At 41.4% G+C, this 17,886-nt stretch overlaps 1 protein-coding gene across 16 annotated transcripts in view; it reads right to left on the minus strand.

Moving 5' to 3' along the window:
- Positions 1–17,886, minus strand: part of MYO3A (myosin IIIA) — a 136,019-nt gene that overhangs the window by 26,521 nt on the left and 91,612 nt on the right. For 10 of the 16 annotated variants that reach the window (XR_012633202.1, XR_012633201.1, XM_074900113.1 and 7 more), the window contains 8 exons: positions 14,229–14,382; positions 13,071–13,159; positions 11,187–11,316; positions 10,899–11,069; positions 4,954–5,033; positions 4,777–4,818; positions 4,238–4,315; positions 1,979–2,184 (listed from right to left, as the gene is read on the minus strand). Coding sequence is in view for 13 of the 16 variants with exons in the window: in XM_074900113.1 (XP_074756214.1) it covers positions 1,979–2,184; positions 4,238–4,315; positions 4,777–4,818; positions 4,954–5,033; positions 10,899–11,069; positions 11,187–11,316; positions 13,071–13,159; positions 14,229–14,382 (950 nt within the window). In the remaining 3 variants the exon portion in view is untranslated. Of the gene's footprint in view, positions 1–984; positions 1,360–1,978; positions 2,185–4,237; positions 4,316–4,776; positions 4,819–4,953; positions 5,034–10,898; positions 11,070–11,186; positions 11,317–13,070; positions 13,160–14,228; positions 14,383–17,886 lie in introns of those variants that run through there. The other 6 variants (XM_074900119.1, XM_074900116.1, XM_074900122.1 and 3 more) reach the window with 5 other exon arrangements.

Raw genomic sequence — 17,886 nt, forward strand, 5'->3', positions numbered from 1 at the left:
ACTGAGAAACTCAATCAAAAGTGGATGAGTGACATATTTGCACACCCTGGAGGGTTGTTTAATTCTATATCAACACCAGAAGGCTTTTAAAAACTATGCAACCCAAGTAGAGCTGTGCACCAGTTCTTTGCTGCTCTGGCTCTCTGTGTTCTGTGAAAGTGATTTCAGTGGCAAAATAAAAATATTTTTAACAGCTTTTCTGCCTAAATTATCTTATTTCATATCTAGAAATGTCATGAAAATTTAGTACCTTATCTCATATGCTAGACCATCCTTTGGGATAGTTAGCATGATGTGAAATGCATCGCAGCTCTTATTACCTCCTTGGATTCAGCTTTGCAGATCCTTCTGGAACATATATGTGCCATTATGACATATTACACATAAGCATTTAATCTGGCAAACTCATTACTTAGAACTAATTCTGACTAGGAAAAGAGGTCAGAATGCTCACACATAAAAATTACCCGTAACATACCAGCTCAGCTGCTGCGTAGGAAATTTCTTGTGTGTTCCAGGACTTTCCAAAATGCTTCATAACAAAATGAACCATACCTATCTTGTTGGGGTTTTTTTTGGTTTTTTTTGTTTTAAATTCAGGAAAATTACACAAATTATGTGTGCTCCATGATAGTACATTCTGCTTTTTTTCTTGTTACTTAGCCTTTATACACAAAGCTTGGGTTGTACCAGCTTTAAATAACAGTAACAATTTCCTCATGGAATAACAAAAAAAGAGACAATGTTGATTCCTGCATTATCACCAAAACCTACAGCTCCTTTTTATTTCCTTTTACTACACAATTAATTGGCTTATTTTTATTCTAACAGAATAATTTTGCCATTATCCCAGGTCTACCTGTAACTTGCAACTATTAAGGAAAAAAAAAATGACAAGGAGATAGATATTTAATAAAAATCCCTTTGTGTCATGAGGGCCATATCCTCAGTGCTGGAGATCTGCACAGCCTCACTGTAATCAGGAGCACACTCTCTGGAGAGCTACCCTGTTATGTTCACTGCTTTCTTCTCTTTTACCTGAACAATAAAATTTTTTATAACGAGCAGTGACCAAAAGTCACGCACATCTTGATGCAGTGGTAACTACCTTTTCTCATGCCGCACTCTTCCAAAACAGTTAACAGTCCCAGGATTATTCTTTCCAGAAACAGTGTTATAAAAACATCACTTTGTTCTTCCTCTCTTTCCTTGTGCAACTGCAGCACTCTGCTGCTAGCTCTTTGTTTCTAGTGTACTATTAGTTTTAAGTGCTTCTGTCTGAATGAGTGTTGCTTGCTTCTTCCCAGTTTTGATCTCCATTCCACAAATCTCAGTTCTGATTGAGGCAATACTCAGGGTCTTTATTTGTAAAAGAGAAATACAGATTAAGCGCTCAGAATTATTTTTTTGGGGTGGAGGAAGAAGAGATAGTTAAAGGAATTATAAAATCATAGTGAGTTCATTACTCTTCTTCTTAACAAGTGACTAATACTTAGAAATTGTATTTAAAAAAACCCGTATGCACTTAATGAACTTCTCAGTCCTAGATTAGCAATACCAAATTATCATCCATCCTGCACAAAGCAGATGCTGCACAGTGCTGAATGTCTGGAGCTAGAGAAACCGTAGGGCTCCTTGGATGCTATTGCTCCAAATTCTTGGCTGTAATTTGAAGTATTGCATTTCTAAACCTCAAGTCTTTGAAGAAAACTTTCATATTATAAGCAAGACAATTTTTATCCAAATGTGCAGGGAGCCTGAAACAATCATCCTGAGCGGCATCATCTTCCCTTACCAATCCAAAACAGGTCACTAATCTTGTGCCTGAACTACACTTTGCCATCCAGTCTATAATCTTCTTTGTCATAGGAATGTCTGTGTTTTTTTCTGTAAAGACCATGCCAAAGACACTGCTGATGCTTAGCAAACACTGGCAGCAATGATAGGAGAGGAAAAGGCTTCCTCACATCAATGTTACCGTTTTATGAAGTTAGCGAAGAGTATACGGTGTGAATAACCCTGTCTTCGAATTCTTGCTGTCTCCAGAATTCCCGTGTAGCGCAGCTGAACCAACACTTTTTCTTTATCAAACTTTTTTGCCTGACGGTCATTGTTCGGCTTGATGCACCTGACAAAATGAGGCTGGCCAACGACCATTTTGGATAACAAATCCATCAGGGAATACTGCAAGAAAGTAACAAGATATCTGTCACCAGGATATTTATAAAACTTGTATAGAGCTCCATGTGTAGCTGAAATTTTATTTCATATGATCAGAATCACATCCAAACCCATTTACAGTAAGTTGGTACTTTAATAGTAGATGAAGTAAATGACCCAACAACAATTCTAGCTTTGATAAGATCTCTAAGTTACTAGTGTATGCTACTTGAGAGAAACAGTGATTGAAAATGGATGTACCAAATTCCACTCAGAACATTCTCACAAACTGCCATAATGTCTAACATACGATAGAAACTCTCCTTATACTTATTTGCTTCTCTTGGAACCTTACTAGGTAATTATAGCCCCCTTTTTTCTGTTGTCACGTATTTGAAGATCCTTACTCGTGCAGAGAGTAAATCATCTGTCTACAGATGGGAAGTGGAAGAGCAGCAAGCCAGTAAATATTGCCATCCCTTCATTAGACTGGAGGAAACTAAGGCCACCCCAGAAAAGGAGCTGCTCAAACTGCTCTGAGCTAGCACATCCTGTTTATTGTACAGGCTGATGGTGATACTATAGCTGCCCTGCCAAGAGGAAACTTTTGAGGACAGCAAAACTAGAAGTACACCAAATCACAATTTCAAAGTTGCACTTTTCCTACTTCACCAGGATACCAGGCTAGCAGAGGGGATGCAGTCTGTAGCTCCCCATGCCAACTGAGGTAAATCTGGCTGTAAACAACCTTGACTGTTTTTTTGTAAAATTGCTTCATGGGAGGATTGTGTTATAACACAAATGAAGAGGCTTATTCCTCAAGATTCAACCTGACTCAACAGAAAGAGGCAACCAGGAGGTAATGCAGTTCAGCAGTAGTTTGAATACGGGAAACTAGTGTAGGACGTCAAGAGCCATATGTTTCCTATTAAAATGTGCAATTCCATTCTGGACAGACGCTGCACCATGCAGCAAAATGCTTAATTACCTTCAGCACTAGTGTGCCAATCTAACACAAACAAGTAGGACACGCTAATGGATAATTTTTTTTTTCCATTCAGTCTGAGGTGGCAGATGCTTTTCTCAATCACCCATAGATTTCTGTGTATGAGTAAACCAGTGGGGCTGAAGCTGAATCTTCATTTAAGAGCGTTAGCTAGCATGATCTGAGCAGGGATTTCCACTACAGAAAATAATAACAGAAAAGTGTAAATATAAGTAATTAATTTGCAGCCTCTGATGATAGATGTGTTGGTAATGCACTGAATCACAGACATCAGGTTTGAATGAGATTCAGTAAATTTTTCCACCTAGAACTTTAAAATACTATGCAGCTTTGGATCACCACGATACCTAGGTTGAAATTATCCTTCACAGTCCACAAAGCTGTGCAACTATCTAATAAACAGAGATCTTGATCCTTACTTTTCTCTGTGATAAACGTAAATAAACTCTCATGGGTCATGAACATCACCTCAGCCATCTTTAAGTTTTTGCTGGGAGAGATGACTAAATAAGAATTGGAAATTCTAGGCTGAGCCCGGGTGAACCAACTCTGTGCACACTTGGAGGAAAGGATGCAGGATGCTCTTCACAGCTATTTTCTATTGCAGGACCAACAGCACAGCCAGTGCTTGGTAAGGTCAAGAGCATTGCTGAAAGAGCCACAAGGATGGGACTCAGGACAGCCTCTGAGCAGTGACCATCAAGATCTTTTTCTGGAGCTCCTGCTTCTAATTAACTTTGCCCTCTTGCTTCTTAAAATCTTAAAGAAACACTATGCCACTAATGTCCAACCTCTATCTCCCCTGGTGGAGAAACAACCAAGTGAAAGATTAATATCAATCATCATCCATCATCATGACAGAAATGTGGCTGTGTAATAAGTACAATTAAAGATGAAACATCACAATCTTCTCTAGATATTTGTACTGCACAGACCACTGCATCATATATGCAGTTCACAAACTCTAAATGGATCACTGTTGACTCTAAGTCAACAATGCATTTCAAAAGGTGAAAGAATAAACATTCATTCTACTCTAGAAAAAAATTATTAAAAGATCTTGTATCTTACTCTAAAATAAGAAGCGACTGTCTGTGTTTTCATGCTGGTTGTCTCTCTTGGATGATGTCCGGTATCTCCTGTTTCATTCTATAAAAACGAAGAAAGAAAATGACACTTCTTATCTCTGCTGAGCCTCCAGTGCCTTTACCAATGCCATAATAAAGCACCCCTCAGAGAACATCATTAATAAAAAAAAAGTACTCTAAACAGAAAAAGTTACAGCATGATCACTAGCACAAATCAGTTACACCAGTACGTTACATTACTTTGCTACACATACACAAACATTCAGACACAGAGGACACAATTTGATGACGGAGCATCTAAATAACTGCCACAAATAACCTGACAATGTCTGAGGTCCTGTCTGTTATTTCATCATCACTACTACTTAGACAACTGGTAGTTCTCTGAGGAACTTGACTATACTCCACACCAATATTTTAATTTCTCTTTTTGCTACAATACAGCTAGGAAATAATACATTTTTTTCCCCTGAATTTGTTATAAAGCTATAGCCAGAAAGAAGGGAAATGTTAGGTTTTTACCTCACGGAAGGAATATGAATTGCACAACACAAAGATATCCAGCTAAACAGAAAAGAAAATAGGAGAGGGAGAAAAACCAAGGAAGGGGTTACTTGCTTACTTTTAGTACCAATAACAGTATTGCCTTTCTAGTTTAAATTAGGGTTCAATGCAGAATCACAAAATCAGTTTTATTACCTTTGTATGACTGATGGATTTCTGGGGGGTCCACATTTGGTAACTGATTGTAGTTTTGCTTTTAGTGTGTGCCAAGTTACCTATGGAAGATGAAAGAAGGCAACCTACCAAAATGCTTACATCTCATCTAAACTGAAAACTATGCTGAACCACCTTATTCATGCTCGCAGTGTAGCCATATGATTATTATAAAGGTTGTTGACTTTTTTGCAGTATGTCCTTGTTTCCCCCTTCACCTTTGGCATGGAACAAACTCTGAAGAAGTTGCATTAAGTCAGAACATGGGCTGAATTTTCCTCCTTCAGCACTTATGTCACCTACTAGAGCAAAAAAATAAACAAAGACTGCTGGAGAAGGTAAGAAAGATATATCTTACAGCATCCATGTGGCTTTACCCTAAGGATGTTATTGTACTATTCTAGTTCAAAAAAAAAGTGCCAGTACCCTTCTCTGGCCCTAAGGCCAAGTGACATAGTATGACTCAGGTCTATACAGCTAAACTATATACTTCACTACTTTTTTAAGCTCCTGGTAAAAATAAGGTTGTATCTTTCCATAGAGCTTGTTGGAAACCATTGCTGGCCTGTGCTTTCCCTTGCAGTGTGACTGGGTATTTCTGGGAGGCTGCTAGATGACATGGTCCACAACTGTCCCAGGGAGGCACACTAACAATTAATCAGAATGGGCAATCCTGTGGGATTGTTTCAGCTACTGTTCACTGGCTCTGTTTGGTTTACTAGCATACACATAGTCTTAAAGATTCTAACCTTGGAATTCTTAATCAAGTAATACCTGTATTATGATGAATTGAAGGACTAGAAGTATTAGAAGTACTAGAAATATTAGGGAGTGTGAAAGGGAAATTGATTGGTGGAGTAGCACCTTGGCACCCATGAAGCAACATGAGCAAATGGAGGCTCCAAACAAGGCAGGCAATCCCTCATCCTCTTGCTACCAGGCAGAAGGAGGGGACCTAAGAGATGAGGGAGGCTGGAAACAGGTCCCTGGTCACAGAGGCAGGAGAATCCTCTCCTAACCTCCCTCACCCTCCATGGTGTCCCTTCACAATAGATTCGGGGCCCTGGAACTTTAGAATGAAGAAGAGAAGGAGGAGTAAAATGAGACAAACAAGGAGGAAGACCAAGGTCCACCAAGGCTGGGTCATTCTGGACCAGGTATTAAAATCAGTTCTAAAAAGAACCCCACAAGAGTCATTGTAGTGGGTGACTCCATTCTGAGGGGTGTCGAAGGCCCAATATGCAGACCAGACCCATTTCATAGGGAAGTCTGCTGCCTCCCTGAGGCCCGTGTCAAGGACCTCACAGCAGAACTCCCTGCTCTAGTGAGAACCAAGGACTACTAGCCTCTCTTGATTTTCCAGATAGGTAGCGACAACATTACCAGGAGAAGTCCTAAAGCAATGAAGAGAGATTTCAGGTCCTTGGGGAAACCGATTAAGGGGTTGGGGGCACAAACTGTGTTCTCCTCCATCCCTTCAGTTGTGGGGACGGATGAAGGAGAATACCAGAGAACTCAACAGATGAACTTGTGGCTCTAAGACTGGTGTTACCGTGAGGGCTTCAGATTTTTCAATCATGAGTTAGTATACAGGAGACTAGACCTTTTGGCATCAGATGGGATGCAGCTGTCCCAGAGGGGGAAGAGGATCTTGGGGCAGGAGTTAGCTGGGCTCATTTACAGAGCTTTAAATTAGATTTGAAGGGGGAAGGGGCAAAACATCGGCCCATCTGAAGTGCACACAGCATGGGTAACAAACAGGAGGAGCTTGAAGCAATGAGGAAACAGGAAACTTATGATGTGGTGGCTATTACAGAAACATGGTGGGATGTCTCCCATGACTGGAGTGCACAAGTTGATGGCTACAAGCTCCTTAGGAGGGATAGACAAGGAAGGAAAGGTGGTGGGGTGGCGCTGTATCTTAGGGACTGTTATGATTGCTTTGAGTACAAGTGTAGTGAAGACAGGGTGGAGTGTCTTTACATTAGAATCAGGGGGAAGGCCAACAGGGCAGATGTTGTAGTAGGAGTCTACTATAGGCCACCCACCCAGGACAGAGAGATGGATGAAATACTCTGTAGGCACTTAGAAATCTAACGATCGATTGCCCTTGTTCTTGTGAGAGACTTTAACTTCCCAGACATCAGCTGGAAATACAACCCAGCAGAGCGGGACCAGTCCCGGAGATTCCTGGAATGTGTGGCAGATAATTTCCTGACACAGCTGGTGAGTGAACCGACCAGAGAAGGTGCCCTGCTGGATCTCCTCTTTGTGAACAGAGAAGGGCTGGTGGATGATGTGGCAGTTGGAGGCCAACTAGGGTACAGCGATCATGAAGTAATAGAGTTCTCTATTCTTAGAGAGGCCAGGAGAGGGAAAAGCAGAACTGACATCCTGGACTTCCAAAGGGCTGACTTTGTCTTGTTTGGGCACCTGCTTGACAGGATCCCTTGGGAGATGGTCCTGAAGAGTACAGGGGTCCAGGAAGGCTGGGCACTCTTCAAGAAGAAAGTGTTAACGGCTCAGGAGCAGGCAGTCCCCAGGTACTATAAGAGAAGCCGTCGACAGAGAAGACCACCCCGGCTAAACAGGGAGCTTTGGCTGCAACTCAGGAAGAAAAGGAGAGTTTACAGCTTTTGGAAGAAGGGGCTAGCCACTCACTACGATTACAAAGATGCTGTGAAGCTATGCAGGGCAGAAATCAGGAGGTTTAAAGCCCAGCTGGAAATTAATCTGCCTTCAGCAATCAAGGACAAGAAGAAATGTTTCTGTAAGTATGTGAGCTGCAAAAGAAAGACCAGAGAGCGCCTCCATCCCCTGCTAGATGCAGGAGGAAACATGGTAACAAGTGATGAGGAAAAGGCTGAGGTGCTTAATGCCTTCTTTGCCTCAGTCTTTAATAGCAAGACTAGTTGTGCTGAGGGAATCCAGCCTCCACAGCCAGAAGACAGAGACTGGGAGAATGACCCCCTGCATTCCAGGAGGAGACAGTCAGTGACGTGCTGCATCACACAGACACACACAAGTCTATGGGACCGGATGGGATACACCCGAGGGTGCTGAAGGAGCTGGCTGGGGTGCTCACCGAGCTGCTTTCCATCATTTACCAGCAGTCCTGGCTGACCAGAGAGGTCCCAACTGATTGGAAATTGGCCAAAGTGACGCCCATGTATAAGAAGGGTTGGAAGGATGATCCAGGAAATTACAGGCCTGTCAGCTTGACTTTGGTGCCCGGGAAGCTGATGGAGCAGCTCATCCTGAGTGCCATCACACAACACATGTGGGACAACCAGATGATCAGGCCCAGTCAGCATGGGTTTGTGAAAGGCAGGTCCTGCCTGAGAAACCTGATCTCCTTCTACAACAGGGCGACCTGCTTCTTGGATGAGGGAAAGGCTGTGGATGTTGTTTACCTTGACTTCAGTAAGGCCTCTGACACCATTTCTCACAGCATTCTCCTGGCAAAACTGGCAGCTCATGGCTTGGATGGGCACACGCTTTGCTGGGTCAAAAACTGTCTGGATGGCCGGGCCCAGAGAGTTGTGGTGAATGGAGTTAAATCCAGTTGGCGGCCGGTCACGAGTGGTGTCCCCCAGGGCTGGGTTTTGGGGCCACTCCTGTTTAACATCTTTATTGAGGATCTAGACAAGGGGATCGAGTGCACCCTCAGTCAGTTTGCAGATGACACCAAGTTGGGTGGGAGTGTTGATCTGCTCGGGGGTAGGGAGGCTCTGCGGAGAGATCTGGACACTCTGGAGCGATGGGCTGAGGCCAACTGCAGGAGTTTCCATAAGGCCAAATGCCGGGGGCTGCCCTTGGGCCACAACAACCCCCAGCAGCGCTACAGGCTTGGGGAGGAGTGGCTGGAGAGCTGCCAGTCAGAGAGGGACCTGGGGGGGTTGACTGACAGCCAGCTGAACAGGAGCCAGCAGCGTGCCCAGGGGGCCAAGAAGGCCAATGGCATCCTGGCTTGTGTCAGCAATAGCGTGGCCAGCAGGGACAGGGAAGGGATCTTACCCCTGTACTCGGCACTGGTGAGGCCGCACCTCGATTCCTGTGTTCAGTTTTGGGCCCCTCATTACAAAAAGGACATTGAATGACTCGAGCGTGTCCAGAGAAGGGCAACGTAGCCGGTGAAGGGTCTGGAGCACAGGTTGTAGGAGGAGCAGCTGAGAGAACTGGGGGTGTTTAGTCTGGAGAAGAGGAGGCTGAGGGGAGACCTCATCACCCTCTACAGCTACCTGAAGGAGGCTGCAGAGAGATGGGGATGAGCCTCTTTAACCAAGTAATAAGTGATAGGACAAGAGGTAATGGCCTCAAGTTGCACCAGGGAAGGTTTAGACTGGACATTAGGAAACATTTATTTACAGAACGGGTTGTTAGGGATTGGAATGGGCTGCCCAGGGAGGTGGTGGAGTCCCCATCCCTGGAGGTGTTTAAGATTAGGGCCGACATAGCACTGAGGGATCTGGTGTAGTTGGGAACTGTCAGGGTTGATGGTTGGACTGGATGATCTTCAAGGTCTTTTCCAACCTAGATGATTCTGTGAGGTGTATTTGACTGGTTTACACAGACACTGGTCTTCTAAAGGAATAATGAAAACTGCTGAGCTTTCCATCTTGTCACTCTATGTCGATAAAGCTCAACCACTGCTGCATGCTGCCCTTGCTTCTGCTAATATCATAAAACCTCTGGAATCTCACGCTCCACTGGGAGAGCCTGTAATCTCTGTGCTCAACTACTATCAACAATAGGTGGGTAAGAGTTGGATAAATAGTGGCAAATATACAGCATGCCACGATAATGCATCATGTATTATATGATGATAGCAAGTGCTAATCCTCCGTTGGGTTTAGCTGAATATCACAGGGTGGGAAGGAAAGAGAGAGGATTACTCACACCTACTTTAGGCTATCTGAAAGTGAGGTATCTACAGGATCCTCATTGTATTCAGTGGAGAGAGTCCTCCTTCAGAGGAGATTTATCCCATTCAAAGACAAACAACTGAGATAGGCAAGATGGGTTGGACTCTAAGTAAACCTCTACATTTCTGCTGGTTCTAGATGAATAACTTAGATCAGAAATCTAACTTTTAGTTGGCTATCACTGGATGGTTCGGGTCAGTTTCGAAAGGCTACACACAGTGTTTCATAATATCTAACAAGGAAAAACTAACCTTCAGAGTTATCTTGCAAAACATTACCTAAGACTTGGGATCAGCTGGACCCTGACTTTGGCTCTACAGAAGTTATAGTTTAGTATCTTAACAGATATCAACAAGTTAAAAAGTTCAGGCAAGGACATTGAACTCAGTGTTTTCCCAGGAACAGACTTAAAATAGACCTTCAAAAGCAAATTTTGCATTCCACCAGCCAAACTCTCTTTGTGAAGAATAGAAGCTTTGCCAAAACCTCAGTTTCTGTAAGCTATGATAACATTTTAGAGAAATTTCCATCAGGCTCTTCCAATTCAGCTTTTCTGTTCTACTACATGTACATCTCCCATATAGCTGTACAAGAAAGTAATGTTGTAAGGTACTTACTGTATGACATCAATGCCATCACACAGGGAGTAATACAACACAATAGAAAAGTGATTATGAGGAGACTTACCCATCATCCTATGGGCAGGTAGGACACTGCAAAGACCTGGTTCAACTAAGGTTCAATTTAGGAGTAATTTCTGTAGAGCCAGTCATATTCCTCCACCCCAACTTATGAACTCCCTGAGGAAAGGCTCACTACTAGGACCCCATCAGTTACCTACTGTAAAGGACTAAAAGACTGGGGAAATAGAGGAATGTCTCCTCACTCTTTGCAGCAGATGTTAGGCCCTGACCTTGGTTCTCTACTGCTTTAAAGAAAAATCGCACTGAGACAAAACAGGTAATTTATATATACCCTGTCCAAAAAAGGCCTGTGACTTACCTGATCCTTTCTGTTCAGTCCTCAACTCAAGGGGTGCACTCCATTCCCTGTCTTGCTCTCCTACCCTGAAGAGAGGACCCTGAAAGAAGTCTCTACCACCTCCTTGGCACTTGACCAGACCAATCCCTCCCCTGCAGCTTGAGATGGCTGGGGCTCCATTCTGTATAGATTCTAGGGTTGGAAAGTTAAGCTACAAAGTGTATAATGTCATCAACAAATGGTCATATGAAACCTAACAGTGGTCATCACGAAGGCTAGAGAAGAATAAAATCACCACAGTAGCAATACCTGTTTTTGTAAGAGGATGGGTTGCCAACTGTCGCGTCAGATTGTTTTCAGATGATCGCAGTAGTAGCACAATATCAGCTGGCAGAGTATCTCTATTTTTGGCTAGGAATCCACTTGCATTATATAGAACCTGTTTAAAAAGTGCATTTATGCATAGTCTGGGATTTTGAAAAGTAATTATAAATTTAAGCACTCTGGCATGTGGCTTTTAATATACCAAGATACAAAAATAGTTTTTCAGCCATTAGTCTCTCTCTTGTTTACAGTCTTCCTTTTGATCATTGAAAGTTCTAACTTTTCAAACAGAGAACAATTATGATGAAGATCACTAAAAACAAATCCATCATTCTAGGACATTAATTCTAGGACATTCTCGAGAACATTAGGACATTCTAGGACATTCTCAAGACATTAATTTTCCTTAATGCTGGTGTGGATTTATCACTAGGACAAGTGTACTGTAGTCCTCATTTACACAGTACATGTGTACATGCACAATTAACAATGCACTTGCTTTCAACTACATCACACGTGAGTATCTCTATGACTGTACAATCTTTCTGTCCCATTCATATCATGCTGTACTGGACTCAGGACTCAGTATTAATTGTAGAGGAAGTTTGCAAAATCACAAATGGCATATTGGCAATTGAAATCTCTGTTAAAATTCCAGAAATGGTGTACCTAACTCAAAATGTACCTCCATGGCTCTATCTTAATGATGCTGTAAAAGACCCACAAGAAAACATAGCCTGTGAAAGGTAGAAGATACTGGCATATTTAATTTAGAAAAAAACCTTACAAAACAAACCATGAAGAGTCTTAAATTACAAAAAGGGTTTGTAAAGAAAGATGAAATAAATTGTTCTCCAGTTCCACAGCAAATAGGACTAGGAGTAATGAAATTAAATCACAGCAATGGAGCTATAAGCTAGACAGTAGGAGAAACTTCCTAATGAAAAAGCTTGTTGGAAATTGGAAGGGGTTGATGGGGCACTGGTGGTATCCCCATCTTCAGTGGCTGGTGTCAGGAATATTACAGGGAGAGCTGCCTCTCTGCTTCTCAGCAGTGAGGTATGCTATGCTGGTGAAGTATAATTCAGCTGGAGATGAAATTCAGAGGAGTTACTGCAGGCCGCTTGTAACTGGGTGTCTTACACAAGTGGCAAGTTATTTTCCATCAGCTGAGGGGCAGTATGTTGCCTCCTTCGAGGCCAGCTGTTCCATCTGTTCCACCACTGCACAGACCCAACATTGTTTCCTATGTGAGACAGCAATGCTCACTCCATACCCCTTTAAAAGAGCTCAGAAGGAGGTAGAAGCTCCTGCTTTCACAGGGCAAGGTTTGGGTGACCAGTGGCATCTTGCTCCTCCTGAGTTTGAAAACCATGTGCAGCAAGTCACCTGGTACAGGAGGGCAAGACTGCTCATTAAATGATGCAGAAAGCAGGGCCTGCACTATGTATCTGTCTTATGACAAAGTATAGAACTAAGAAGTAAGGCTGATGGGTGTGTAGGAGGTAGGAGAAAGAATGGAGCTAGATCCTGATTTGAAGCAGTGGGAACAAGCATGGCACAGGACTTTGAGGAACTAGGGGGAAGAGCACTGAGTTGCATTACATAATGGTTATTTTTTGGTTCTGCTATAATACAGTCAGTTCATTTACTTGGAGACATTTAAGAAAAATATATTCCCGCTCTTGCTTTTTTTTTTTTTTGTGAGGGAAAATAACTTGCCAATTTACTTTTGATGTGTAAGGCAATGCCAAAATTTCCATGTCAGGCCTGAATATATGAAGGTTGAGAACCAACCCAGCTGACTCTTCCATTTCCTTCCAGCCCTACTCTTCCACAGTCCCCAACTAATATCATTAGGTCTCTTACCTTTCCTGCATAATGGTAAATCCCAAAGGTTAGATCTACTCTTTTGGGTCTCCAAAAATATTTTGACTTCAAATTATCTTCAAATTTTTCTGAAAGGAAACACATAGCTTATCTTACTGGAGTTAATGTACAATAATTATCTTCTAAAGCTGTATCCCTCTAAGGATATTGCCTGACTTCTCAGACAATGCAGCAGCACGAAAGAGGCTGATGTTTTTAAGGACAAAGATACTGTAACGGTCCTGTAACAAAAGGCATTGGATAGAGAATAAGGGGGTTCTTGGATCAGTTGCTTATTTTGTACCATTTTCTTTCTGTGTCACCTCAGAAAATTGCTTGCCCTTCTAAGCTTTTGATCTTCATATATGAAACAATGTAGTAATTCTTTCTAAGGATTCCTTGGGGAACTGTGAGAAAACATTCATCAACTGATTGAGGGCCTCTGTACTGTAGACTAAAAGTATGAGGATAGAAAGACAACAAGCTCTTATAATTGCTTTAGCATGGGCATTGTTGCTGGATGTTACTAGGTTTTGTCATTGGGTGTTGGTAAAAACTCTCATTTGACACTGCACATCCAAAAATGAGTAAAGCAAGGATTTATCTGTGCAGAAACCCCACCGAAATAACTAAATCAACTGTAACTGCAACTACTCAGCAGCACTGAAATATTCAGGATCTGAACAACATATTTAGGTGTTTTAATTTTAATTTCAGAATAGAAAAAAAAAGGAAGCATAACATTCTGAAAGGCACTAAGGCAGGTTTGCAACCATTACCCTTAAAAAGTACTAAAATTCTTGTTCAGATACGGCTCATCAAAAATCTCAGAGCCGAATATGACTCAACTTCAAAATCAGTGTTCTCGGCACATGAGTCTTAACTCAGTTTGATCTTTGTCTTTCAAGCCCTGCAACTAAAAATTCCTGAAGGTAGGAGAATTCAAAACCTGGGTCAGCATCTTATGTTCCTTTGTACTCTTGATGTTTCTCTAGTAGCTTCAAAGACACATCCATCCCTGCATGCATGTCTCCCTCAAACATACTGTGACACTAGAATGTGGCCTCACTAAAAACATAACTAGCATATAGCCTAAACTGGACTTGCCAAACATAAATCTAACAGGGAGACATCCTGTGAAACAAACCATATACTTACCTACAAGTGTCTGATCTGTTGCTTGTGGGAATCGACTTTCCTCATCCAGCAGGGACAATAAACCCATTGGTTTCTGCAGGAACATATCTAAGAGGGGCCTGTTGTCCTCATATTCTATAACTCTTGCATCAACACCTTCATATAGGTATTCATTCTGTAACAAACAACAGAAGGCAAGCTTTGTCTATGTTTACAGAACCACTTCAGAAATTAATTCACAAACTGTCAACTGTAGCAAATTAAAACTACACTGAAAAGTACGCCCTGGGGCTAAAGACATCAAAATTTTGCAGGAACAAATTTCAGTTGGGACATATCACACTGTCAGGCTATAGACTTTAATTGGCCTTTGGATATGTAAGTGCTTTCTATGGCATATTTGGTAAAGTAAGATGTTTATGCAAGAAGAATCAGAGTTGAAGATGATAAAGTGTTTGCAGTGGAGCTCTCAGTGTCAATTTGCTTCCCTGGTCTGCAATGTCAAAAATATTTCTTGATCATGTAGAACTACATTTACATTTGCAACTCATTGCTCAGCTCTGTGATGTACACTGGTCAAGATTTACAAAAGTAACTACAGATTACAGAGGCTTCACTTGTTTGTTTCCCCTCCTCAAACACCTGGAAAAGTTCTTATGTGGAAAAAAAAATGATGCATACCTCCTAATATTTAAAGAATGGTGTACATACTTTCTAAAAATTAAATAAATTGTCACAGGTTGGCCTTTACAATGCTTTCACTCCTTTTAAGGAACTAGGAAAAGGTATTGAGCAAGATTAAAAAACAACAGAAAAGTCGGTTTTGTTTTTGTGTTGTTTTGTTTTTTTCTCTTGAAGACAGCAAATATCTTTGGATTCCTACCAGACTAAGAAAAACCTGATAACAAATGCCATGTCCACAGTGTGTTACAATAGTTATATCTTGAAAATAATCTAAATTATAGCTGAAGAATATAAGAATTACTTTCTTTAATCCTTCAGCAAGGCAGAGGACAGCCACAGATTTACCAAAACAAGGATGCCTAGGGACCACCACTTGTCCATTATTTTTGCCTGCATTATGTAATGCAATAGTAGTTAGCCACTGCACAGTGCTCCCACCGTATAGCAGGGCTGCCTTCAGTCCTATGCAGGCTATGCTATGAAACACATAATTAAACCTTTTGATCTACTTTAAAAATCATCCCTCTTCCAAAGGATAAGACTTTATAAAAGTGTTGTGTTAATTCATGGTGTTAACATCACAGTTGTGCTATCCTGATTTCATTGTAAGAAGAGTGTCATGAACATGAATGATGGCTAATATTAATGAGTTCAAAGACCTCTAACCCTGAAAGACCTCTCCTTACATGTCATTCACTTGAGTCTGAATGACAGTCAGGGGTGAGTGAAGAAGGCAATACGCTGAGTGTTTCAAAACAGAGTTAACTGCCGTATACAACATAAAAGCACATGTTATTAGACATCATACCTCTTCATGTCTAAGCTGAAGAGAAACAGAAAATTTAATAAAATCAGTAACCCTGTCCTGGAAAAACAGGCCCAAATAGATCTGCTTATTCATTTGAAAGAGAACACAGAATATATATCTAAATCCTTCCAGTATCCAGACTTATCTAATTTCCCAGGACACTCTTCATTCTAAGGATAAATTATGGCTCAGTTTATACGCCTGTACAAGGGTGTAAGCAGTAAGAATCTCTCCTACAGCCCCATGAGGGCTCGTCATCTCAGACATGTAACATTAACTTCATTCACGTCTCTCCTGGAGCAGTGGACAGGTGGAGTTTTGCTTTTTATTTTAATCAATGACCTGAGTAGCAGGACAAGACAGATGTATCACTGATATAGGCAAGAAGTTAATTATATACCTGTAGAAGCTACTGGCAGGAAGGGAATGAATCTGTATTATCTCCCAAAGATAACACTGCAGTAGGGGCAGCTTAGCTGAGGGCTACAGCTGTACCAACACACAGATGTTATGTTCATGAAAACAGCTGTTACTGTTTAGGATTATCAAGGGGAGAAGGGAATAGATTGTTTAAAATTGAATCTATGAGAAGAGTGTTTCTCAGACACTCAGACATCCTCAAACAAGCTCTCACAGACAACCCATCTAATAACTTTTACCAACATCATATGCTTGTGAGGCTGCTTTAGAAAGCCAATGAAAGAGTTCTGTTTAAAACTGGAAAGAGGTCTGTAATATCTCCACTACCATACTGTAACAGCAACATCTGCTCCCCTCCCTGCCTGGCCAGTGCACAAGGCCTGACCTCCAAGCCTGCAGTGTATGTGACCGTTCTGTCATGTCTACACCTCGACAACTGAATGAGTGTCAGCACTGACACTTCTCGTAATGCTGCCATCTGCCCAGTAGGATACAGAAGGAGTTCACTCCATCGCTTCCCATGGGCTCCTGAAGGATGGATGATAACTGAGTCTTCCAGGCACACTGTGACAGATGGTTCAGAAATAAGATACCATATTACATTTTCTTATGCAATGCTGGTCTTCAACCATATTATTAGGATACAAGAAGCAAGGATAAACCCCTTAATGATGCACATCATAAAACCGTAATGAAATAGATCTTATTTGAATTAATAAACTGAATCAGTTACAGGATCCTGTAATCCCCCATGACGTTTTACGACAAGAAAGCTCCTTAAAATAGCAGCTGCTCATTGAAATTCTAAAGCATAATACACTAGAAAGTATTCCTATGGATGGGATGTCAAAAGGAATGACTGAGTTACACTAATACTTGGGTTTTTATCTCATCTCAGTATTGCATGGTATCTTTCCCATGATCAAAACTGGGCAATACTAGCTTGTGCATTCTGGTTTCACTTAACAAGAAGAGAATGATTAAATGCATTAGGAATTGGTCTTCATGTTGAATAAAAGCAAAAAGTAATGGCATTTTGCTGAGAACATGGTATGATGACACTTCGGTTTAAATGGGAACACAGGAGACTTATTCAGAATGAACCTTTTCCAGCTTAAAGTAGAATATATAATTGTCATATAAACATTGCCTATATTTTATGCAAAAAGTATCATCCTTCCAACTGACAGTAAATTTGCCACTTTCCAAAATGTTTTAGGTATTTGACATTACACCTGTTACTTTCTATGGAAGAATCACAACTGAGAAAAAAATGGCAGTGTCATTGCTGGGCAGTGTTACCTGCAGATCATGGAGCTGACAGAATTAACTTAGATCGGTATGTTACACGTAAAGGAAACAGGACAGGACCGAAGGTGCAAAAGTTGTGCTTCTCTTAATATGAACCAAAAAAAAAGCTTGTGCCACCACTCATTCCAATTAACTATAGAAACACAAAAGAAATGACTAAGTTGAGAGCCCACACTTCCTCCCCAGTCTGTGGAGTCAGAGATGTATCTATTTGTTTCCACTATCAGGAATCTAAACTACATCTGAAATTATATTCCCCACTTCAGCCTTTCTGTTAAATTAGGGAAAGGAGATTGCATTCAGGCCTAAAAACCTTTATTCTTAAATGCAAACATTAAGTCAACAATAAAGAATAAATTCCGTTAATTTTGACTTGAACTCTCCACATGGGACGCAGACTGCTCTAGCAGACACCCTGAGCCTTGGATGTTGATAGTATCATTGTTGCTTCCTACT

The sequence above is a fragment of the Athene noctua genome, chromosome 2 (assembly GCF_965140245.1).
Source record: "Athene noctua chromosome 2, bAthNoc1.hap1.1, whole genome shotgun sequence".
Lineage (NCBI taxonomy): Eukaryota > Metazoa > Chordata > Aves > Strigiformes > Strigidae > Athene > Athene noctua.